The 26,602-nt window shown below is 41.6% G+C and overlaps 1 protein-coding gene across 1 annotated transcript in view; it reads right to left on the bottom strand.

Annotated features, from left to right (window-relative positions):
- odad2 (outer dynein arm docking complex subunit 2) overlaps window positions 1-26,602 on the bottom strand; it is a 67,147-nt gene that overhangs the window by 9,455 nt on the left and 31,090 nt on the right. Inside the window, exons 11-18 of the mRNA XM_038973276.1 lie at window positions 26,360-26,569; window positions 25,095-25,328; window positions 24,779-24,889; window positions 24,474-24,628; window positions 18,548-18,790; window positions 14,761-14,875; window positions 7,897-8,085; window positions 7,412-7,633 (exon numbers count right to left, since the gene is read on the bottom strand). Of these exons, the coding sequence (XP_038829204.1) occupies window positions 7,412-7,633; window positions 7,897-8,085; window positions 14,761-14,875; window positions 18,548-18,790; window positions 24,474-24,628; window positions 24,779-24,889; window positions 25,095-25,328; window positions 26,360-26,569 (1,479 nt within the window). The remainder of the gene's footprint in view (window positions 1-7,411; window positions 7,634-7,896; window positions 8,086-14,760; window positions 14,876-18,547; window positions 18,791-24,473; window positions 24,629-24,778; window positions 24,890-25,094; window positions 25,329-26,359; window positions 26,570-26,602) is intronic.

Below are 26,602 nucleotides of genomic sequence, written 5' to 3'. Positions count from 1 at the left end.
ATTACACCGACAGAGAGCCAAGCATCGCTCCTTGATAAACCCTACTCAAACCCATTTTTTTTTTTAAAAGACAGGAAATATTGTTCGAACACATTCTCTGTCAAACCAATCCATAGATCAGAAGCAGGATGTACATAACACAGCTAGGCCTCAATGCCTCTCTCAGTGTTTAACTACCGACAGGCTCTTGTGTCGTAATGTTTCGCAATGTTGTCTAGGGATCAGGCAGGTATATATCAGCAGACTGTTCGTATGAACCCAGTCAGGCTGAAACAATGCAGCCGCCTGTGTGTTTCCTTTTCACCGCTCAGATTAAGAACAAATTAAACACGCAATAGTGGTGTAACGTAACCTGCCTTTTTTCCCTCGTAATTAAGCTCTTTATAATCCCAAAATACATTTTGAGTTGTGTTGAAACAACTTACTCTGCACTGGTACATTAATAAGAGCAAACAGAAAGAGACTGATTAAAAGAGTGGTATGCAGGGCATGCAGACACACACACGCACTCACGAACATATGTACACACTCACAAGCAAACATGCGTACGGACACACACACACACACAAACACACAGCTGTCCAGTTTTTGTGGTGGCTTGAAGTACAAAAAACATTCTTCTTAATGACTTTTGCAAAATTGGACATTACTCTTTCGGAACACCCAATGTTCAGTCCAGCTACCAATTATGGGTAGTGTTGAACCACATATACTGCAACAGTAGATCAAGCTAAAGTACACCATTAAATGAACATGGGAAAAAAATATTTGGCTGCAATGGCAGAACCCCTTCATAATTTACATTGCAGTTGTTGTCGGGGAAAAAAGTAGGTTAACCCTATGTGGTCACAAAAGATTTCTCACGTTTCTCACGATAAAAAAAATAAAAAATCCCCAAACATTGCATTACGCCGTTCTCTACAACATGACATTAAATACAGTTTCAATCTAAACATAAAATCTTTACTTCAAAGTCACGTATAAATATAAACACGACTAATTTGGAAAAAGTATCGGCAAATGAAGATAATAAAATACTATTATTCTGTATGAAACACTCACTGTTCTCTATTCTCAGTCACTTATGGATTAGAACCAAGGAACTGGAACGACGTAGCTTCTAACTTAGTAGATGTTCTTCTCAGTGAAGCAGTGCAGTCATTTGAAAGTATATCCACCATAACATAGTGTTGTTCTCCTTGGCCCTGTTCCTTGGCCTAAAACATGTCACTGACACATTCTGCTCTCATGTCCAGGGACAACTCTTAGCAACAGTTACCCAAGATACAGCCTTTTGACTTGCTCTGTAATGGCATCTAGGGTTTACAAGGGAAGTGGCACTTCGCACACATTGAGTTGTTTGCTTTTCTGAACTCCCATGACAGTTAGAATGTGGAGTCATGTTTCGGACGAGAATAAAACTACCTTTGTTTCTGCTTCTTTGGTCAAAGGCTCTGAAAATAGTTACAGGTTTTCAAAGTTTATTATCAGTGTTTTCACACATCGCTAAAACATAGTAGAGTGATGGGGCTCCAAGCCCCATTCATTAAATTACCAGCTAAAACTGCAAAACAGAATGCTGAAAATAAAATTTAATTTGATAAATTAAAATAAATTCTATGAAGGTGTGTGGAGAACGTTTAAGGAATTTCCACATGTTGAGCTTAAATTTCACATGGAAACCATATTTTCACATGTATTAGAGTTCACATGTTAATACCACCTTTCACATGTGAGAAGAAAAACATGTTTTCACCTCCCATGTGAATTGCAGTTGCACATGTGGAATTTGCGGTTTCACATGTTAAAAACCTTCCCATGTGAAAATCGGATATGCAGTTTCACGTGAAAACCTTCATTTTTTTCAATCACAATGTCTGAAAGCGTTCAAAATACATTGAAAACATCCTAAATACATCATCTATACAGCTAAAAACAACAACACGAGGTCCAAACAAGTTGACTTTGAGGTTAAATAAAGTGTTTATCAATATTCCTGATTTTGATACTTTGGACAAAATCAAAACGGCAATATTCTTGTAATGCTTTTTTGTATAAAAACTCTTAAATTACAGCTCAATTTGAGCAAATTATGAATATGCGATAATCATGATTAATCACAGCAAATCCTGAGAAACTCAATAAATGTTCTGAATCAAATCAATAACATTTTATTTGTCACATGCGTCGTAAACAACAGGTGTAGACTAACAGTGAAATGTTTACGGTCTCTTCCCAACAATGCAGAGAGAGAGAAAATAGAGAAATAATAGAAAAGTAATAACACGTAATAAAAATAATACAAAAATAAGAAAACTTAGCTATATACATGGGGTACAGAGTCAATGTGCAGGGGTACGAGGTAATTGAGGTAGCTATGTATGTACATATAAGTAGGGATAAAGTGACTAGGAAACAGGATAGATAATAAACCGTAGCAGCTGAATATGTGATGACTCAAATGCAGATAGTTAAATAGTTAACCAAATAGGTAGCCGGACTAACTATTTAGCAGTCTTATGGCTTGGGGGTAGAAACGGTTCAGGGTCCTGTTGGTTCCAGACTTGGTGCATCGGTACCGCTTTCCATGCGGTAGCAGAGAGAACCGCCCACGACTGGAGTCTTTGACAATTTTTAGGGCCTTCGTCTGACACCGCCTGGTATAGAAATCCTGGATGGTAGGGAGCTAGGTCCCAGTGATGTACAGGGCCGTACGCACTACCCTCTGTAGTGCCTTGCGGTCGGATGCCAAGCAGTTGAAATACCAAGTGGTGATGGACCCAGTCAAGATGCTCTCAATGATGCACCTGTATAACTTTTGAGGATCTTACGGCCCATGCCATTTTTTCAGCCTCCTGAGGGGGAAGAGGCGTAGTTGTGCCCTCTTCACGACTGTGTTGGTTTGTGTGGACCATGATACATCTTAGTGATGTGGACACCGACGAACTTGAAGCTCTCGACCAGCTCCGCTACAGCCCTGTCGATGTGAATGGGGGCGTGCTTGGCCCTCCGTTTCCTACAGACCACGATTAGCTCCTTTGTCAGGCTGAGGTTGTTGTCCTGGCACCACACTGCCAGGACTCTGACTTCCTCCCTATAGGCTATCTCATCGTCATCGTCAGTAAACGTAATGATGGTGCTGAAGTCGCATTTGTGGGTGAACATGGAGTACAGGAGGGGACTAAGCACACACCCCTGAGGGGCCCCCGTGTTGAGGGTCAGTGTGGCAGTGTTGTACCCTCCCCACCTGGGGGCGTCCCGTCAGGAAGTCCAGAATCCAGTTGCAGAGGGAGGTGTTCAGTCCCAACTTAATGATGAACTTGGAGGGGACTATGGTGTTGAATGCTGAGCTGTAGTTAATGCACAGCAATCTCACATACCGTAGGTGTTCCTCTTGTCTAGGTGTGAGAGGGCAGTGTGAGTGCAATAGAGATTGCATCAACTGTGGATCTGTTGGTGCGGTATGCAAATTGGAGTGGGTCCAGGGTGTTTGGGATGATGGTGTTGATGTGAGCCGTGACCAGCCTTTCAAAGCATTTCATGACTACAGATGCTACGGGGCAATAGTCATTTAGACAGGTTACCTTGGCGTTCTTGGGCACAGGGACTATGGTGGTCTACTTTAAACATGTAGGTATTACGGACTGGGTCAGGGAGAGGTTGAAAATGTCAGCGAAGACACGTTTGAAAGCACTAGTTGACATTGAAATGTGAAAATGCACATGTGATAGTGTTGCGGACATGAGTCGACTGCGACTTTAAAATGAGTGTTGGTTGAATGGTCATGACATTGGTTTCTCTCGTGGGAGACCCAGGTTCTAATCCCGCCAGTTGCAAAAGCACACGTGAAACGTATAATATCACGTGAAATGTTGGGAAACCACATTAGAGCTCTGCTACCCGACACGAGCCCGACGCCCCTGATATTATACATCCGGGTCGGGCCTGTTTTTACATCAATAATTAGGGTACTTGCAGGGCTCAGTTATCATTAAATTGATCACTAACACTTTGAAGCTGAGCCATTTGCGCGTGCTCTGTTGCGCAGTACAATTATATCTGAATAAGATCATAACATGGAGTCAGAAGTGCTTCCAACCTCGTGAAATATGAGACAGGAGAGATTATTTCACAGAAAATAATATGTTCCTTGAGTTATGTTGAGTTCAGAGTGACGAAAAATAGCTAACAGCTAACTGCTCTCTCATGTCTCTTCATTGAGCAGAGCAGCCCGAGCGTAGCCGTTGCTATGGATACTCAATGACTCAGAGCGCCATGAACAGAGTGCATGCAGAACGAGCTGTGTGCACGGAGCAAGTGACAGACAGAGAGGAGCAGCTAATGGATTTACTACAGGCACCCAGTGTCTGGTCTGGAGGGTGAAGTCATAAGCTCTGCTGGTCGGCTACTGCGTAGCAACCTAGCTGTGTCAAAAGTCCTAGAAAGCCTATGTAAATTACGATCGCCAGAAGGGCCAAACCAAAAAATGTAGAAGGCCATTTATGATGATCAAATTCAATCCCCACAGTGAATTATTTTAAAGTTCGCTATAAATAGAGATATTTAATTAAATAGTGATTCTATTTAATTAGAATCACTATTTCTGAGTACTACATTTGTGACCCGTTTTATGAAACTAGGCGCATGTCGCAAGTCATGACTTCACAGGAGAGCCATTTTAACGTTTTCTTTCGTTTTTTAAAATCAAAATGCGTTTTTTGTCAGAAATGCCTTCTGGAACTTGAGAACTTTCATGTGCCTTAATAATAAACTTGTATGCCATCTGTAAATACGAAAACAATTGTTAAATTACGAGCCTTGTTGGTTAAGCCACAGAAAAAGTCAGCAACCTTCCCACTAGACATGATTGGCTGAGATAATGAGTGGGCTGGACATGCCGAGTTCGGCGTTTGGATTGGTCTGCCATATAGAAGGCTTCTGTCTATTTGAGCTGGCCAGTCTGTGTTGGTAATCCTGTCGAACGCGACTTAATTTTTTTTAAATTGTGTAGTGGAGCTGCATAAGTGTCGCTCTCCACTTTCTGGAGGGTCAAGTTTTGAAATCAGTGGAATTAGAGTATGATAGCTAAAGAGACGGAGAAAACACCTGTCTCCAGTTTACGTCTTCAAACTAAGGGCAACCGTGGTATGACATCCGTGACAGGGAGTCGTGTCCATCATGCATGATGATGTATACAGGTAAGACAGTCTAGCGTTAGCTAGCTCCATTTTCAGATATTATACATTTCAAATTTTGACAGAAAGTGGTTTCATTTCAAGATAACGTGTACTGTTAGCTAGCTCGCTAACATTAGCTGGCTGGCTCCCTAGCTGACGTTATTTTTAATTTCCCAGAGCCGTTTGCTTTTCTAGTTAGAGCCTAATGTTAGCTAGCTAACATTGAACCTGGTTGGTTAGCTCCCAGCATATTCATACAGGGTAGTAACGACATGATTTGGCACTATGTTCATTGTTGTTTAACTCGCTAACATTAGCTGGCTGGCTCGTTAGCTAACGTTACGTGACGTGTGTGATTTTACACGCTGTTTACCTAGCTAGGTTCATTGTTTACCTAGCTAGCTACATGTCTTAAGATAAAGTGTACAGCACGCAATGAATATAGTAAACGTCGGCAAAAAAGCGTAATAACATTGTTGCCAGCAGAGCTGGTTAGGTTGTTTTCATGTTATCCAGAGGTAAACAAATCATCGGCCAGAGCGTCGAGTGTGCGCTCCGAACGCGAAACGAGATGGGTGGGGCTAAAGCTTAAGAGGGTGTGAACGGTGCTGAATTGGTGTAGACAAAGAAGAGCTCTTCACTAGATACCAAAACATTCAAAGGCCAGTTTCTCAAAAGTGAGTTTACAAGTTTAGCAACTTTTCAAAGCAGAATTACTTTCCCAAAATGCAGTGTATGATATACCATTTTGTAGCTCTAAGTCTCTACTTTTATCCAATGTAAAAAAAACAATTTCAAATTTTGCCTTATAAGACCGAATCCAGGTGGTGAGTCAATCAATCACAGGCCTGCAGGCTACGAGGAGGCTCCATGGTTAACTCTCTCAGGCAGGATGAAAACGACTACATCGACCATGATCTTTTGCTAGTTACAGCCACTTTCACCATGATCCTTAGTTATTTTTTGGTACCATTCAGCAATATGGCGCACTTCAAATCTCAAATTCAAATCTCTAAACCCCGTGTCTGAGTCATGTGAAAAATGTACATGTCACGTTCCTGACCTGTTTTCTGTTAGTTTTTGTATGTGTTAGTTGGTCAGGACGTGAGTTTGGGTGGGCAGTCTATGTTTTCTGTTTCTATGTTGGTTTAAGGGTGACCTGATATGGCTCTCAATTAGAGGCAGGTGGTTTTCATTTCCTCTGATTGAGAGTCATATTAAGGTAGGTGTTTTCACACTGTTTGTTGTGGGTGGTTGTCTCCTGTGTCTGTGTAAGTGTATGTTACGCCACACGGGACTGTTTTCGGTTTTGTTTGTTCGTTCGTTTTATGTAGTCAGTTTTCCTGTTATTGCGTTCTTCACGTTATATGTAAGTTCGTGTCCAGGTCTGTTGACTGCGTTTGTTATTTTGTAAATTCTCAAGTGTTTCGTGTTCGTCGTGTTTTCTGTTTTGTTTAATAAATATGTCGAACTACAACGCTGCAGTTTGGTCAAATCACTACTCCTCCTTTTCGGATGAAGAGGAGGAGGAACGCCGTTACAGAACCACCCACCAATCCAGAACCAAGCAGCATAAGTTCGAGCAGTGGAACACGAAACAGGAATGGACATGGGAGGACGTATTAAACGGCAAGGGTTGCTACACATGGGAGGAGATCCTGGCTGGAAGGGATTGCCTCCCATGGGAACAGCTGGAGGCACTGAGGAGAGCAGAGGCAACCGGACAAGGGAACCGGAGATATGAAGGTAGGCGGCTAGCGAGGAAGCCCGAGAAGAAACCCCCTAAACCATACAACACCCTAGACAATACAAAAACACACAAACTTCCCCATGTCACACCCTGACCTAACTAAAATAATAATGAAAACAAAGATAACTAAGGCCAGGGTGTGACAGTACATGTGAAAAATCCGTCACACGTGTCCATAAACCACGTGTCTGACTCACGTATCCGTTTTACCCACATTACATTTTTTCACGTGATTTGTTGGCATGTGAAAAAAATATATACTTTTTTTCTGACATGTTTCACACATGTCCGAAAACCACAAGTTTTATCAAGTGTTCTATTCATAAGATTATTTCGAGTGTTTTTTTGTTTTTTTTTAAGTGAATGATCATGAGCAAAGATATTAATGAACATACCTTGAACATACCTTGACCATTAGGTATGGAAAGGACAAGTGGTTGTGAGCTAAAAAGTGATTGAAAACATCAGGGGCCAAAGAACATACCTTGACCACTCCGTTGTCGTGCATGGTGATGCAGTTGTTGGGGTCCTTGGAGAGCTGGAAAAGGGCCTGAGCTGTGGCCTGGTGGACTGAGGAGTCCTTGGACTTCAGGTAACGGACGAGGGGGGACACGGCCCCCGCCTCCCCAAACAACACCCTGTTACTGCCCCACATGCAGCAACGGGCAATGGCCTCAGCCAGGTGACGACGCAGTTTATCATCAGTCTGTAAAACAGAGAAAATAGGACAACAGACATCTATGGCTGCATCTCAAATGGCACCCTATTCCCTATATAGTGCACTACTTTTGACCCGGGCCTAGGCTATAAATACTACTCAATAGAGTTTGTTTCAAACACTACAGTGAACTTTTAAATTACAACTGAGATGATGGTATCATAGACTGTCCATTTACAACAGGACTGAAGATTCCCAGTAAACACACAGGCTAATTGAGTAGGATTATAAGTATTTTGAGGTGTACTTACTGTGTTTGTCAGCTTGGCCAGCATCGGTACAACCCCGTGGTCAGTGATGACTGCCAGATTCTCTTCGTCTTTGGCTATTTTGGCTATGGCGGCACACACGCTCGCCAGTACCTCTTTGTTTGTTGATTTCAGCAAATTAACAATCAGTTCCAATCCACCGACAAATGAGCGCACCATTTCCCCTGAATCCTAAAAGTAAAAAGCCTCTTATTAGCTTGGTGTTCTCAATCTGTGAAATGAAGTGGCGCAGGGAGACTGTGTAATGGGCAGGGAGGGAAGCAGGGGCATTTGAGCAGAGCAGAGAAAACTAAAGAAACACACAAGCAAAGGAAAAAGAAAAAGCCTTTTCATCAGTCTTAGCAACAATCAAAACCCCATCAGAGCCAGTCAGCCCAATCGGAGGTAAGGTGAGTAGCCGTGGCTCTCTCCTGCTTTCCCCTCTACGGATAGGGCCATTGTAAATACGGATGGGCTGTGTGGTGTGCCAGTAGCTATTCCTCATCAAGCATGTCATAGGGGAGATATAGTCCGTTTGTTATAAAAAGCCATTTACAGAAATCAACAGGGCAAAATTGATGGGATTTCTTGCTAAGAAATGCAAGGGCCAAGGGAAACGAATCCTTCTACAGCAGACCTTTCTAATGTCAGCCTATCCATTTGGATGAGGAGTTATCTGGACTCCCTTTTCTACCCCCCCAGGTAGGCTTACTACTTCAACAGAAGGCCTATCTAATGACCTCTCCATGTAGGTTACACTGTTCAGAACACAGGACCAAAACATGGTGTCGGAATCAGTGTGCGGAGGAACTGAAGGAGTCGGTGTGTTTCCCCGACCATGCAGGCCAGGCTGGCACCGTAGACACTGGTTTAAGTGCATGGCACCAGTGGGCTAGCTGGTACCACAGGACTCTCAGCCACTTATGGGGCTGTGCCGTCCAAGCTCTCTGAGGAACCACAGCGGAAGAGAGTGGGCACATACGCAGCCTTCAATGAAGCTTGGCAGATCGGGCCTCTTTTAAAATCACAACTCAACATAATCGGCACCAAAAGGAGGTATATATCAAGGTGGCATACACAGCCACTGCCAGCCTTTCTCCAGCAATATGAAAATAGTAAACCAAGATTATGGAAAGCGTATAATTAGAGATGGCTGAGTGCAAATCATCACAACGCATGCTCCATTTCCATATCCATCAACATTATATCTCCATCTAGGACATTGAGGATTTAATATAGCTTGTTTCTTCGTTTTTTTGTACGTAGACATTATTGTCTAGGTAATGAATCATAACCCCCTCCCTTTGGGGGTTGTGTGTGGTTGTGCCAGGCCAAGGGCTCCACTTGTAAAAGAGATTTGCATCTCAATGGGACTCACCTCGTTAAATAAAAGATAAATACAATAATAACTGCCCGGTTAACCACACTCACACTAGCCTCAATGTGAGTGGCCTATTCAACGAGGGACAGGAGTGCAGGCATATCCAACCAAAGCAGTGACAATGGGACACTACCACAGCAGGTATCGTGGCTGTGCACACTGCACAGTGAGGAGTGTTGAATGCAACCTTCTAGCTTTGACAGGCCAGGGCTCAGAGAGCAAGACGGGACACGGTGGTGTGTCTCTCTCTGCTCCCCTCAGATGTGGTGCCAGAGGGGCAGTGTGTGCCCGGAGCTGACCCCCCGCTCCGCTTCTACACAGCACAGAGAGCACACAGCACAGGAAGCCTTTCCTCAGGAATACTGATGATGCCGCGACTCACCAGCGACAGAGGAAGCGCTTCTCAAGTCACCAGCTGCGGCGGCGGACTAGTGAGGATCCCTTTCATGGCCTGGACAGAACCCCAGATCCCTGAAAACCGCAGCATTATAAAGCTACACACGTAAGGCCCCGGCCATCCTGCTGTCCCTTTTTCCCGAAGATGAAATGAAATAGAAAACACATTATCTGGTCGGTGTGCGTGATTTGGCCTAGTCTGAGGGAGGGGGAAAGGAAGCCGGCCCAAGTGGCGCAGCAGAGTAGTTTGCCCTGACCCTCTCCAGCAAGCAAGCAATCAGGCTCCTACGTCCATAGGCTACTATGTAAATGGGAAATAAACCAGGTATCGCAAGTTGCCCGTGTCCAGGCAATTTAATAATGCACTTCATTACATGAGCAGCAGGGCAGGTTACCTCCTTGATCGAGGGAACAACGCTAATTGACTGATTCACTGCAAAGCCCCTGCTGACTGCAATAATGACTGGGGCTTTACTCATAGAGGGAGCTGGCCAGGCAGTCCAGGCAGTCCAGGAAGGCCAGGCAGGCCGGTACAAGTGGGGCGTACTGTTCTTGTATGTGTCTGTATATGCCTGAGTAGGAGTAGAGGTAAGGACTGGAGCATCCAGCAGCTGCACTTACACCCTGATCCTCTCATAAATCCACTGTGGAGCTGCTAACTAAAACCACATGGGTCTTTTATCTATATAACTACTACTGCATCGAGCAGTGTCAGGTTCCCCTCGCTCGCAAAACCAACTCACTATTTAGCTTTCGTCATTGCCCCTGTGTCAGAAATCAACCAAAGAGCATGTTCATGTATTCACTACAAAAATTGGCACCGTAAAGTCCAGACAAACATGGTCAAACTTTGTTAGTGTTCAAGCTGCAGCCGGTCGGTACTCCTCTTCCATATGGTTGCCATAGATCATTTTTGTCACAATTTTGGTCCGGAAAAATTCCTTGTAGCGAGTGAAAAGCTCCCCTCACCCGGACTGAGACTGAGACACCTGCCTGAGCTGGGCCCAATGTATCTGTTTAAACGTCAACAGATTGTCAAACTGACAAGCTGTTTACGTTCATCTTGGCTATAATCTAATAGAACAATGTTACATTTGTATTTTGGAAAAATGATACAACGGCCCTGGGAATCAAACCCACTGACAGAAATATTAGGGGGATTTAGATAGCTATACTTCAGCCGTTCTATATGAACGCAATAGACTCTGAGTCCCATATGGCACCCTATTTCCTACATAGTGCACTACTTTTGACTAGATCCCTATGGGCCCTCTGGTCAAAAGTAGTGCACTATATAGGGAATAGGGTGCAATTTGGAATTCAGACAGCATATGAATGCTATACAGCAGGCCCTATGCCATGAGGACTGGACAGTAGAAGTATGTACCCCAGCCTTTATGTGCAGAATGGGGTCACAGGAGTCACAGCCTGTCTGTCTGGCACCCTGCTCGTAAGAAGAAGCTGCTGCTGGTTGTATGACTCTGTAACTCAGAGCATGTTGAGGATTTTCAACAGAGGAGTCAGAACAGGATATTACTCCTCCAAGTCTCTCCCTGCATGCCTGCCTGCCAGCTGCCTGTTTCCCAGTTCACCAGTTCACCAACAGAGAGCAGCGTGTTCTGCTTTGTATTAGAGGAGGGTTCATGTAAGCCTCTAGTGACACAACGTCACCCCTGCAGCAACCTCTCGACACCAGATTGTTGAGAGAGGCTTAAGGAGGCTGACCTGCATGATGATATAAACAGGCTTCTGAACAGTGTGAGAGAGGGATTCAACCAAGATAAACATGATGAACATATTACAACCAAGATAAACATGATGAACGTATCACAACCAAGATAAACATGATGAACATATTACAACCAAGATAAACATGATGAACATATTACAACCATGTGATAAACATGATGAACATATTACAACCATGATAAACATAATGAACATATTACAACCAAGATAAACATGATGAACATATTACAACCATGATAAACATGATGAACATATTACAACCATGATAAACATAATGAACATATTACAACCAAGATATAAACATGATGAACATATTACAACCATGATAAACATAATGAACATATTACAACCAAGATAAACATGATGAACATATTACAACCATGATAAACATGATGAACATATTACAACCATGATAAACATAATGAACATATTACAACCAAGATATAAACATGATGAACATATTACAACCATGATAAACATGATGAACATATTACAACCAAGATATAAACATGATGAACATATTACAACCATGATAAACATGATGAACATATTACAACCATGATAAACATGATGAACATATTACAACCATGATAAACATGATGAACATATTACAACCAAGATATAAACATGATGAACATATTACAACCAATATATAAACATGATGAACATATTACAACCAAGATAAACATGATGAACATATTACAACCATGATAAACATGATGAACATATTACAACCAAGATATAAACATGATGAACATATTACAACCATGATAAACATATTACAACCATGATAAACATGATGAACATATTACAACCAAGATATAAACATGATGAACATATTACAACCAAGATATAAACATGATGAACATATTACAACCAAGATATAAACATGATGAACATATTACAACCAAGATATAAACATGATGAACATATTACAACCAAGATATAAACATGATGAACATATTACAACCAAGATATAAACATGATGAACATATTACAACCAAGATAAACATGATGAACGTATCACAACCAAGATAAACATGATGAACATATTACAACCAAGATATAAACATGATGAACATATTACAACCAAGATATAAACATGATGAACATATTACAACCAAGATATAAACATGATGAACATATTACAACCATGATAAACAATGAACATATTACAACCAAGATATAAACATGATGAACATATTACAACCATGATAAACATGATGAACATATTACAACCAAGATATAAACATGATGAACATATTACAACCAAGATATAAACATGATGAACATATTACAACCAAGATATAAACATGATGAACATATTACAACCATGATAAACATGATGAACATATTACAACCAAGATATAAACATGATGAACATATTACAACCAAGATATAAACATGATGAACATATTACAACCATGATATAAACATATTACAACCATGATAAACATGATGAACATATTACAACCAAGATATAAACATGATGAACATATTACAACCATGATAAACATAATGAACATATTACAACCATGATAAACATGATGAACATATTACAACCAAGATATAAACATGATTAACATATTACAACCAAGATAAACATGATGAACATATTTCAACCATGATAAACATATTACAACCATGATATAAACATAATGAACATATTACAACCATGATAAACATGATGAACATATTACAACCAAGATAAACATAATGAACATATTTCAACCATGATAAACATGATGAACATATTACAACCATGATAAACATGATGAACGTATCACAACCATGATAAACATGATGAACATATCACAACCAAGATAAACATGATGAACATATTACAACCAAGATAAACATGATGAACATATTACAACCAAGATAAACATGATGAACATATTACAACCATGATAAACATGATGAACATATTACAACCATGATAAACATGATGAACATATTACAACCAAGATAAACATGATGAACATATTACAACCAAGATAAACATGATGAACATATTACAACCAAGATATAAACATGATGAACATATTACAACCATGATAAACATGATGAACATATTACAACCATGATAAACATGATGAACATATTACAACCAAGATATAAACATGATGAACATATTACAACCAAGATATAAACATGATGAACATATTACAACCATGATAAACATGATGAACATATTACAACCAATATATAAACATGATGAACATATTACAACCAAGATATAAACATGATGAACATATTATAACCATGATATAAACATATTACAACCAAGATATAAACATGATGAACATATTACAACCATGATAAACATGAACATATTACAACCAAGATAAACATGATGAACGTATCACAACCAAGATAAACATGATGAACATATTACAACCATGATAAACATGATGAACATATTACAACCAAGATAAACATGATGAGCATATTACAACCATGATAAACATGATGAACATATTACAACCAAGATATAAACATGATGAACATATTACAACCAAGATAAACATGATGAACATATTACAACCAAGATATAAACATGATGAACGTATTACAACCAAGATATAAACATGATGAACATATTACAACCAAGATAAACATGATGAACATATTACAACCAATATATAAACATGATGAACATATTACAACCAAGATATAAACATGATGAACATATTATAACCATGATATAAACATATTACAACCAAGATATAAACATGATGAACATATTACAACCATGATAAACATGATGAACGTATTACAACCAAGATATAAACATGATGAACATATTACAACCATGATAAACATGATGAACATATTACAACCATGATAAACATGATGAACGTATCACAACCAAGATAAACATGATGAACATATTACAACCATGATAAACATGATGAACATATTACAACCATGATAAACATATTACAACCATGATGAACATATTACAACCATGATGAACATATTACAACCATGATGAACATATTACAACCATGATAAACATGATGAACGTATCACAACCAAGATATAAACATGATGAACGTATCACAACCAAGATAAACATGATGAACATATTACAACCATGATAAACATAATGAACATATTACAACCATGATGAACATATTACAACCATGATATAAACATGATGAACATACACATATAAACCTGTAATAGAACATGAGAACTTTTACGCAAAAGTTGAGACTTAATGTTATTTACAACGTTATAACAGTGTAATTTGTTTTACATGTTGTTAAGCAGTGTTGCCATTAGAGAATAATTAAATAATTAAAACAAATGCCATTTTCTTAGGTGTACTGTACCTTTGCATTTTCAATGCATGGACAAATGGCCCATGCAGCACTGGCCTGGACATCTGGGTTTGGGTTTTTCAACAAGGACCAGAGCAGACGCACTCCATCCAGACGGTCAATGATCCTGTAGGAGAAGAGCGAAGAAAGAGAGAAAGAGAAAGAGAGAGAAAGAGAAAGAGAAAAAGAGAGAGAGAGAGAGAGAGCGGTAGAGAGAGGATTGAGAGAGAGAGAGAGAGATAAAGAAAGATAATAGAGTGATAAATGTGTTTACAACCCTGTTAGTGAGCATTTCTCCTTTGCCAAAATAATCCATCCACCTGACAGGTGTGGCATATCAAGAAGCTGATTAAACAGCATGATCATAACACAGGTGCACCTTGTGCTGGGGGACAATAAAAGGCCACTAAAATTATGCTGTTGCCAGAAAATGTCATGTTAATTTATCTACTGTAAGAATTTGGCTGTATGTCCAACTGGCCTCACAACCGCAGACAACATGTAACCACGACAGCCCAGGACCTCCACATCTGGCTTCTTTACCTGAGGGATCGTCTGAGACCAGCCATCCGGACAGCTGATGAAACTGTGGGTTTGCACAACCAAAGAATTTCTGCACAAACTGTCAGAAACCGTCTCAGGGAAGCTCATATGCATGCTTGTCGTCCTCACCAGGGTACTGACCTGACTGCAGTTCGGCGTCGTAACTGACTTCACTGGGCAAATGCTCACCTTCGATGGCCACTGGCACGCTGGAGAAGTGTGCTCTTCACGGATGAATCCCGGTTTCAACTGTACTGGGCAGATGGCGTTGTGTGGGCGAGTGGTTTGCTGATGTCAATGTTGTAAACAGAGTGCCCCATTGGTGGCGGTGGGGTTATGGTATGGGCAGGTAGAGATACAGTGATGAGATCCTGAGGCCCATTGTCATGCCATTCATCCACCGCCATCACCTAATTTTTCAACATGATAATGCACAGCCCCATGTCGCAAGGATCTGTATACAATTCCTGGAAGCTGATAATGTCTCAGCTCTTGAATTGACCTGCGTACACACCAGACATGTCACCCATTGAGCATGTTTGGGATGCTCTGGATCGACGTGTACGACAGCGTGTTCCAGTTCCCGCCAATATCCAGCAACTTCGCACAGCCATTTTAGAGGAGTGGGACAACATTCCACAGGCCACAATCAACAGCCTGATCAACTCTATGTGAAGGAGATTTGTCACGCTGTAGGAGACAAATGGTGGTCACACCAGATACTGACTGATTTTCTGATCCACGCCCCTACTTTTTTTTTTAAGGTATCTGTGACCAACAGATGCAAATCTGTATTTCCAGTCATGTGAAATCCATAGATTAGGGTGAAGGCTGATTTCCTCATATGAACTGTAACTCAGTAAAATCTTTGAATTTGTTGTATGATGCGTGTATATTTTTGTTCAGTGTATATACTTTCACAGTCAAGAGGAGCATTTGAGTGCTCGTCTTTCTCAGAGCTCTGGCTGGGCCATACAGTAGAATTAGTTTGTCCAGGCCCTGAATACCCATCACAGGGCAAAATCAAAGGGTTCTGCATGGGTTTTCAATGACAAACCAACCTTCACCAGTCCCATTCTGTTTCCACCACAGCTCTAAAAACTCACTCTCAGTCTGGTCTGGTCTGGTAAAGTGGATCTCCATGAGAAATCACTGAGTGCCTATGTGACGGTAGGCCATAGGTTAACTTAAATCAAGGTAAAGTGAGAGGTCTATATAGATATTTATATATAGAACCAAAACAACATTATACTGTACGGTGGGTGGGTAGTCTGGGGATACCTCTTTCCAAATCAAACAGAGCCAGTAGACAGGTCTCTCTATATTTCATGGCGTCCGAGTTGAAGTTTACTTAAGCATAAGCCGTATTTCATGCTGCGTACATGACTGTAGTCAAGGCTGTAGTCAGGGTCTGGGAACCCAAAGAATTACACCACAATGTGCCCGTTGTCTGGTATAAATAACATGTAACGTTTTTCCCATGTGTGCTTCCACCAACAAGGCCGACATTGAATGCTGTCATAATTACTTAAACACTCCCTAATCACGGTATCTCCGTGACTGGCAATGAGCGAGCACTCATCAAGAGAAGTCCCCTGCGCCATCTGTCTTCCGTTTGCACATAAATCAGTCTGGGGGATCATATCGTAAGATTCCAGTCAGAGGGGCCTCCTAAATCCAGCCCAACAACAAACTAAACTTCATATCGAGCGCCAGAAAAGTTCTGTCCTCACAAGAGCAGGTATGAAACACGTTAGCATGAAGGAGACAACTGACAGTTGGATGAGGGATGGAAACAAGGAGACCACAAAGCCTTAAGGCATTTGCAAAACGTGTGTTCTTTCTTGTAAATTACAGAAAGTACTAGGCAGGATTGTAATGTGATATTTTCCCATATTTTGTCTATGATATCATTAACCACACAGTGCAATAGCTTAGAATAAAAATACGCTTATTTTCAAAAGGACTTTAAAACAAATAGGTAGGCGTAGATCATCGATTAGCTAGTTTTGAAAAGTTACAACTATGGCCAGGACTTTTTCCTGGCCATGTGGCCTGCACCAGGAAAACAAAGCTAAACAAAGCCAATAACTGACATGGATTTTGCAATGAATTTGGAGCACCATGTAGAGTTTGGAGCAGCACAGACATACATCACCCTGTAGTCCAGTCAGTCAGTGAGTGACAATAGCAGGCCTGGTCAGGTCCTTAATCTGAGAACCAGCTCTGACCAAACGTGGTCTGGAGCAGGAAACAATCAAATGTGAGCTATGTTAATTGCTCGGCAAACTACTGTACACACAGGTCCTCAAAATAATTCACCCTGCCACAAGACATACAGAAAGCACTTGTGGAAATAACGACTTTCTGTCCACAACTAAGTGTAAATGCTAAAAAAATGACAAGGCCTAAATATACATTCCATGAGAAAACATGGCCCTGAATGAATGGGTTCAGATGTAACATTCTGCCTGGGCGAATGGAGAAGTTAGGCTAGCTAGCCTAATTGCTGAAATGGCCTTATTTCTTCAAAACAACAGTTCTGCAACTTGTATTGCACCACTGTGGTTATGCTTATCTACACCATATTACTTATTCTTACAATGGCATTAATGGCTCGCCTAACAAAACATACTCAGACGTAAAGTTATTTATTTGTGTCCAGTGTTAACTAAGTAAGGGTCTTGTAGTCTGTAACAGCCTTGTAATAGCAATGCGATTCAAATTGGACTATATTGTATGCAGTGTTTCGGAGCATTGAAGCCAAATAAGCAACACATACTGTAGTTAGCAGGACTGGACTGTAGCTATGTGTTCACTGTTGATGTTTTTCCAGCCACGAGGGCTTGGACGGCTGAAGGTATGCTACTCTGACCAGTTCAGCAACATGAATGACCGCAGACGTACAGTAAAACTGTGGGACGCGCCACCACAACCATATTTATCGCAGCAGGTACAATAAACAAGGCTTTTAAAACTGTCACTCCGCTGAAGACGAACATTAAACCTACCTGGTGAGGATGAAAGATTAAGATCATAGCCTGACATTATCACCAGGACACCCGTCTGTTATCAACATTATTCGGACCAATTACGATGATGAACGACCGCTAATGATAGAGGTTATGAACCATTTTGAAGAGCTTTAGAGATGGCAATAAATGGGTCAGACATCAAATAAAGCATCACCACTGTTGATCATCTGAACGGAGTTGGTGATTCACGCCACAACATTCAATATATCTCTATGACTTACGTCATATTCTCAAGCTCGGTGGCGCAGGCTCCCACAGCCTTGGTGACGTTGACCAGCAGGGCCTGGTTGGTTCCCGTCAGCAGGTTGACCAGGGGCTGGATGCCTCCACACTTCCTGATGGTGGCCCTGTTGGCAGGTTTCTGGGCCCCCTCGCCCAGGGCGCCGACCACGTTCACCAGCACCTCCTCAGGCTGGTCTGTCAGCAGACCCACCAGGGTCTCCAAGGCCTTGTAATCCTGGAACCTGGGGAAAGGCACAGCACCAGGGTCAATCAACCAATCACTTTATTCAACCCAATCACTTCCATCTTTTTTATAGCCTTATATGTTATATGCAGCTTTGGACATACTGTAAGTTTAGGGGCTTCAAAAATAGGACATAATTCTGAATCATAATCAATATCCTGTAGATGTTTCAATGTGTGTGGAGCAAGTCAAAATGTCTTGGTTTGGCCAGGTGACAGTGTGATAATATAGAGATTGATATATTTCAGGAATGGAGTTATATTTGGGAACGGATGTATTTTTTCAGCACAAATCACTTGACCCAGTAACAACAGGACGGTTTTCCCACGACTGCTCAAAGGCCTCTCCACACATGTACTTTGCATGACCGAGGTTCACTGTGGCTTGGACTAGTTCACTCCCTGTTTTACTGTGATTTCACTTTGTTTGCCAGAACTACCGAGTGGGTAAACGACAGTAAACATTTAAGAGGGATATAATGTGGTTGCAGAAAGCCTCAACAAACCTCTGATGTACGGTTAAGTTCTATGACTGTTTTCCCTCACAGTTATGGTTGCTGGCAACACAGTCTGTAGGCTATTGTAGAAAGTGTCCAAGGTCATTTGGTTTTGGTCATGATCCACCGAAACATATTCTTGCAAGCAAAACAGTAATGAACGGAGCGGCTGCCAAAGCAAACTTTTAGGTGAATTTAGCGTAGAACAACGATGCTATTCATATGGCCATCATTGAAGTTGCATCTGCATGGTGTTCCTACAGCAGAATTTAGTGATGGGGGATAATATTTATACAGATATTACAGATATTATTTTGGAGAATATTATATCGATACTTTGACTCCGGGTATGGATTTGATACTAGGTAGCGTTAGCTAGCGCTAGTTGGCTGTACATGCGCCAGAACTCGGTATTTTTCATCCTATAGCTTGTCCATCTTTTTTTAAATAGTGAGCCAACATGTTTATAGGACTTTTATTTCCATGACTGATCAAAACAAATGTTATCATGCTCTCTCTTGTCTCTCTCCAGCAGACAGCTGGAGCAGTGAGCAATATGTTTGGAACATCAAAGCGCAATAAAATCGCAGTATCGAATCACAATACATATAGAATTGTCATATAGAATTGTCTCAGCCACCCGAGCCACGGCCTGTTCACCCCGCTACCATCAAGAAGGCGAAGACAGTACAGGTGCATCAAAACTGGGACCGAGAGATTGAAAACAGCTTCTATCTCCAGGTCATCAGACTGTTAAACAGTCAACACTAGCCGGCCTCCAGTACTCTGCTTAGTCACTGTTACTAGCCGGCTACCACCCAGTACTCTACCCTGTACCTTAGAGACTGCTGCCCAAGAGTCATTGAACACTGGTCACTTTAATAATGTTAACATACTGTTTTACACACTTTATATGTTTATAATGTATTCTAGTCATGGCTCATCCTATATAACTACTGCTGTACACACCTTATCTATTAATATACTGTCCATACTGTCTATACACACCATATATATATATATATATATATATATATTTACATTCCAGATTCTAAAATTGCTCATCTTTATGAATTTTTTTGTGTACATTTTGGATTATGTGTGTATGGTCATTGGATTGCTAGACATTTCTGCATTATTGGAGCTAGAAACATAAGAATTTCTCTGCACCTGCGATAACATCTGTAAAACTGTGTACCAGACCAATAAATGTTGATTTGATAGAATCGCAATACATATCGTATCGGCTCTTAAGCATTATGATAATATCGTATTGTGAGGTCCCTGGAAATTCCCAGACCTAGAATTCCCTTGTAATTGCACAAATAACTTTTGATAAATGGACTGCAAGTCATGCCTATTTTTGTTCAGCCAATTCCAGCTCGTGTAATAAAGATGGCAGAAGTAACACAAAGCTGGCTGAATCAGCTCCTCGTACAAACAGTAGGCTCAATACAAGTGGAAGCATCATTGAGGCCTATCAAAAGGCACAGGGACCAAAGAGAGGCTTCTGTGTAGCAGTTCTATGACGAATTGTGTTGCTCTTTTTCTAAACACATCTGTTACAGTAACACATTCATTCACATTGGTGGTGCAAAGAAATTGAATGCTGCCTGTCTGTCCTTTTATACCACAGCCAGTTCGTTTTTAAGAAGGGGCTCTGTGTGAAAGAGTCATTTGAAGGACTACGGGAAAGGAAGAGAGCCTCGAAGACGTTCAATGGGAATCATAAAGGGCCTGGGAGACTTTCAGAAGGATACATTCTACTGCCCAACGTTGAACAGAAAAACGAACTCACTTCAAAATGAAGGAGAGTGAACTGCTGCCTAAATAGGCCTAGAGGTCGGGTGAGCAAAGTTCTGTAGATAGAAACGGGAGGTAAGAAAGAAGTATCATTATGATACATAATGATGGTGTTCTGCTCATCATAGACTCTGGAAGAGAGGTAAGAGAAGGAGGACTGGACGGATAGTCAGTAATTGTAACTGAACCATACAATCTTGACCTCAAACATTATTGCGTTGGCAAATACAGTCCGAGTCTTGGCGAGGACCACTTTCCATTGCAAAGTTATTCCCTCACTTGTTTGTTACAGGGCTTAGTTTTTACACAGCTTTTGTGTGTGTGCATAACACTTCCGTATATACGGTTCAAGGGGACACGTATCAATGCACCTATAAATCTGCTTTTAAATCTGCACAAAACAGTCCAAAACGTCCCTAGTGCGAGACAAGAGGTTTGAGAGGCCTTTTTATTAAGGCCTTTCATACATACAGGCCATAGGCTCCATATTGCAGGTCTTAGGAAAATGTCAATCTCTCCGCATTTAGCCGATGTACACCTTTAAAACAAACACACTTAAGTTATGAAGATAATTATATTTTTTTGCCATCAATGATCTCTTATGTTGATGCATCATTAATCAGGAAAATAGCTAACACATGCATCTTCTTCTGGGCTTTAGGGGAGGTCTCCCTCTCGCCCCACATATCTCAGGCCTGCATCCCACACGTCCCTACTGTACAGTACAGCCATGCCATGTTAAAGATCACTCACACGAAAGCACGCTGTCTGCTATTGGCCACAAGGGCTGTTTGAGTTGTTCATTTACTACTTGGGAATACAAAAAAAGCTCAACTCCCTCTCATTACTGTTTCTGTCAAATATATTCTAAAACGATTTTCGTCTCGAAACACCACTCGGCCCATGATTGATTCTGAAATGAACACAACGGCCCTTAACAACTCTCGACAAAAAAACTCTATTACCGTTTGCAGCCGTTCCTTTTTGACAGTAATGGCTTGGTCATGTGATTCCAAACCTGCGTCTTGACATTTTTACATGTTATTCAAATAACCCTGGGAGAGTAAAAAAACAAAAAACAGATCCACTCGCAAATGTAAGTGTGGATTAAAACAGTCAGTGCTCTACTCTTCATAATGCTGGTTTCCTCTCCGGCCTTCCTGGGGAACCCACGGCCAAATTTCTACCTTCATTCACACCAACCGCCCGAGCCGTCCAAAAAACTAAACACAAACACTACACAGGAAGGTAACCGTTAAATGAAACATTGTAGTGGGTGATACGGGCCTTTGGGTCGCTCTCTCTCACTGACTGGATTCCTTAGTTATTTATCACATTCCCCTTAATGAGTGTGAGGGTTTGATGCTTGCCAATGAAGGGTCAACCAATTGCGGTTTTACATGTGATTATCAGTATCATTATTCATTATTATTATGGACCTTTTTTGCATAGCAACAGTGTTATGAGTAAGTACGCTGAGACAAGCGGCCTGTAATGGGAGCAAGTGCACAGGGTGCCACATTACTCATTGCCAGTGTAGTTCATTTGTTTTATCGCCGTGCCAGGCTGCACTCTAAAGGGCTACCAATCTCTGCCATTTTTGTGTTATTTCATATGCATCAGAACTGGACTGAATATGAAGGCTTGTTAAGTAGCCAGAGGACTGAAAGGCAGTCTGAAAGGTTCACTTTGTAACTTGAACTCTCTCCTGTATGAATTCTTTAGTCTTTATAACTAAATATGTTGTTATCCAACACTCCTCGTTCTATGCAAACAGAACATATGCTTTTGTTTATGACAATAACCACTGGTCTGGTTGTCCATCATGAACTTGGCACCAGAGATAGTAATCTATATCCACCTGTTTTAAAGAGAGCGTTATTGGCATGCTTCTATAATGGGATCATTGCTTAATTGACTGTGGCAACAGGCACTTGTTTCCAGTTGGGAAGACTTAACTTAGACTCTAAATGTAGGATATCATTCTGTCAGTTATGAAATATGAAGTGGAGAGAGACCGGTGTGAGTGCTACTGGGACATTTTACTATTATTTTTAAAATTCCTCTGCAATTTTCAGTCCTACAGAGTTTTTGAGTCAGATGCTAGACATTTCCACATTATCTTAATTCATCATATAAAACCATATAAAACTCCAAAAGCCTCTTTTATCGTAAAAACGTATTTAAAAAAAGCTACGTTTCTGAAAATAAGCCTTGAATTTATTTAGAGGTTACCATAGTATAAATTAATGCATATGGCTTGCATTGTCCCCTGAGTCACTCTGACAAATAAAAGAAATACAGCAACAACAAAACAAGTCATGGGAGTACCTTTAGCAACCATTGAGAGCTGCCAGGGCACGATTTTCAGGCATTATACATTTTTGAGGGAAAATTACTGATTAAAAAAATCCTCCAATGCAAAATAAAGCCAGCCAGGAAAGATTCCAGAAAGTGTGACTGTTGAGGGGAACTAAATGACAATGAAATAAATGTGGGTATGCAGTAACATGACAAATGATTTAAGAGTCTGTCAGCTTACATTTCCAACATTATGGAGGAGTCATTTTCGAGGCAGCTTTCTCTCAGTCCGCTTGCCCATGTTCATTACTAATGGGAGGAGAGCTGCTTTAGACACCAAAGGGTGTCTATAAAACCAACTCTTTACTTCATCTTTGGTTAACAGTAGAAAAGCTCACATTCCTCCTGCTAACAGTCACATAAAAGATCAACGCTAATAGAATCTGTGTATCTGCAAAACTTAACATTTTGTCCAAATAATCACTTCGGCCAGACGAGACGAAGGACGAGACGTGACAACTTTTGGGAGTGGAAAAAGTGAGACTCACATATGAACACATGAGAGGTCTCGTAAAAATGCCACGTGATTGCAGCATATCGACCCTCATCCCAACCGCTATCACTAGGATTTCCACTGGAACGTACTGTAGACCCATCTCCCCGTACTTTAAAGTTAGCTCTCTAAATTCCCATCAGACTCATGACACTAAGTTTGCAAACATATTATCTGAGTATTACGAGCACCTATGGCTGCCCACTCAATACATGCTAAGTGGACATCAGTCAAAACAAAAATGTACCTCTGTGTGGGTAATTTGTCAAAGTCAGGGCCAGGCTAATTTTATAGTAATTACACCAACCTACCAATGACATAAGACATAACCCACTCTAAAGTACTCCGCCCCCTCACCCCCCCACTACAGTAAATATGGGATCACGACCAGCAACACACAGTTTACCTGTGGTGCTGGTCAGGCTCCAGTCTGAGTGGGGCTGTAGTGATAATGAGGGTTAATAATAATGGGAAGGAGAGAAGGAGGGAGGGATGCCTGGATGGAGGGAGAGGGAGGGGTAACGTTACTTAGCCACATTCTCCATGCTGATGGAGCACTTCCAGATGGCCCCGGTGGTGGCAGCCAGGAGCTGTTTGTTGTCTGCCTGGCTCAGCAGAGTCACCAGGGGCTGCAGTCCCTCGCACTGACGCACCAGGTCACGGGTACGCTTGTCTTCTGCACACTGAGACAGACAGACAAACATTGCTAGACATATTTTGGGATGCTTCTTGCCCTAATGCTTATGCATTGTCCACATTCCCAGCCTCAATTTATTCTTGTTTGTTTATGACGGACTGAAAACATTCTTAACATGAGTCATAACCATGGTTACCTTGAAGATGGCACTGGCGCAGTGCATCTGTAGCTCGTGATTGTCACAGTTGAGGTTTTTCACCAAGTCCTCGATCATACCCTCCGTCTGGATGGCAATCCTGTAACTTCTCTGGAAATGAACGTTCAGGGAAAACAGTCAATGACAGTGTTTTGGTTTGCAATGATGAATCACTAGGTGGTCCTCTTCAGGGTGGCACTCCATACCTTAATCTGCTACACATGCTGCCCACTAAACCATAGGTATACCCCAAATGGCACCCTATTCCCTATATAGGGCACTTCTTTTGGCCAGCGGCTCATAGTGAGCCCCTCACCTCGGAGGCACACTCCTGCAGGGTTCCCACGACAGGGATCAGCATGTTCTCGTGGGGAGACTTGAGCAGGCGAGCCAGCAGAGGGATGCCCCCGGCCTTGCGGATGGCCTCTTTGTTCCTGGTGCTCTTACTGCAGCTCCAGAGGGCCAGGGCCCCGCAGCGAGCCACCTCCACGTCCTTCTCCTGCTCCTCTGTCAGTGCCGCCGAGTCAGGCACGCAGTCTAGTAACTCCACCTGGGAACACACACACACAGAGAACACACACTCAACGATCCAGTGTGCATCAAATAAAATATCTATCAGACATTGTGAGAGTGAATGTGAAAACCACAGGAAATGCTGTAATGATAGCTGTGGTTTCCATTGAAGCAATGTATTAAATGGGATTAGCAAAGTTTTGGCCATGATTAGGTGCATAATTAAATCATATTACTATGTGGGCTGACAGAATAAAAAAACAGAGATTCAGAATGTGGAAAAATAGCAGGTCTGCGTGTTGATGTTACAGTTTTGAAATCCCAGAGTGACCCTTTATGACCGTCAGTCTGTGTGTCAGGGCTGTGTTAAAGCCATAGTTCCTGCACGGCCACTGAGACAGAGCAGGCAAAGCTATTACACATGTTATGCAGTTCAAAGGTGGTCTCAGTCTGAAGTTCAGCGTGAAATTAATCTCTCCACTGCAATGACTGCAATGAGCACATCCGATTTGGTGCTTGAGGATAAATATACAAGGCCCACAGGCTTTAATCACAGGTCGCTCTGTCAATAAACATCAACTCAGATCCAAGGATGTCAAAGGACATACTATCCGTTTCCCCATCAATGACTTTGATGTTTTGTAACATAAAACTAGGGGAAAGGTGGGTGAGGGTGGCATGTATCAGGGAACCCAGTGTATGGAAACTGGAGGTACTTAGAAGAGCCAGTGCTGTGAAGAGCTGTGTGTTGCTGTGCTGGGCTGTGTTCTGTAGAGGGGAGCCATGATTTGACTATATTGGACTATATTGTCTAAGTTTCTGCTTTGCTATAGCATGTGACTCCAAATTGGCTCTGTAGTGGGTCAGTTAGAGCGTGCTGCTGGGAACATCAGCAGGGCTGTGGGTTCATTTCCCGCACGGGTTCCATTCCCATATATTTATGTGTCACTGTCAATGTTTTGGATCAAAGCGTCTGTCTAAATAACATTAGCATTATGTTCCCTTGTGCAAGGCTATGCGCTGCTGTGCTACAGTACAGTGCAGTATATATCTTCCTACTAGACTCACCAGTCTCTTGATCCCTCCGTGCTGTCTGACTGTCCTCCTGGCCCGTCTGAACTTGGCCACGTTGGCGATGGTCTCTGCGGCCAGGTATTTTAGGTCCTTGTCTGGGGAGTCCAAGATCTTCACCATGGTCTGCAGGCCCCCCAGGTCAGCGATGGCCCGGCGGATCTGAGAGTTACGGCTGATCTCCTTCAGAATCTTCAGAGAGCCAATCTAAACCATGCACGAAGACGGTAAGTCCACAAA

The sequence above is a fragment of the Salvelinus namaycush genome, chromosome 33, assembly GCF_016432855.1.
Source record: "Salvelinus namaycush isolate Seneca chromosome 33, SaNama_1.0, whole genome shotgun sequence".
Taxonomy (NCBI): Eukaryota; Metazoa; Chordata; class Actinopteri; order Salmoniformes; family Salmonidae; genus Salvelinus; species Salvelinus namaycush.
The sequence above is the reverse complement of the archived record's forward strand: the minus strand, read 5'-3'. Positions and strand labels throughout refer to the sequence as shown.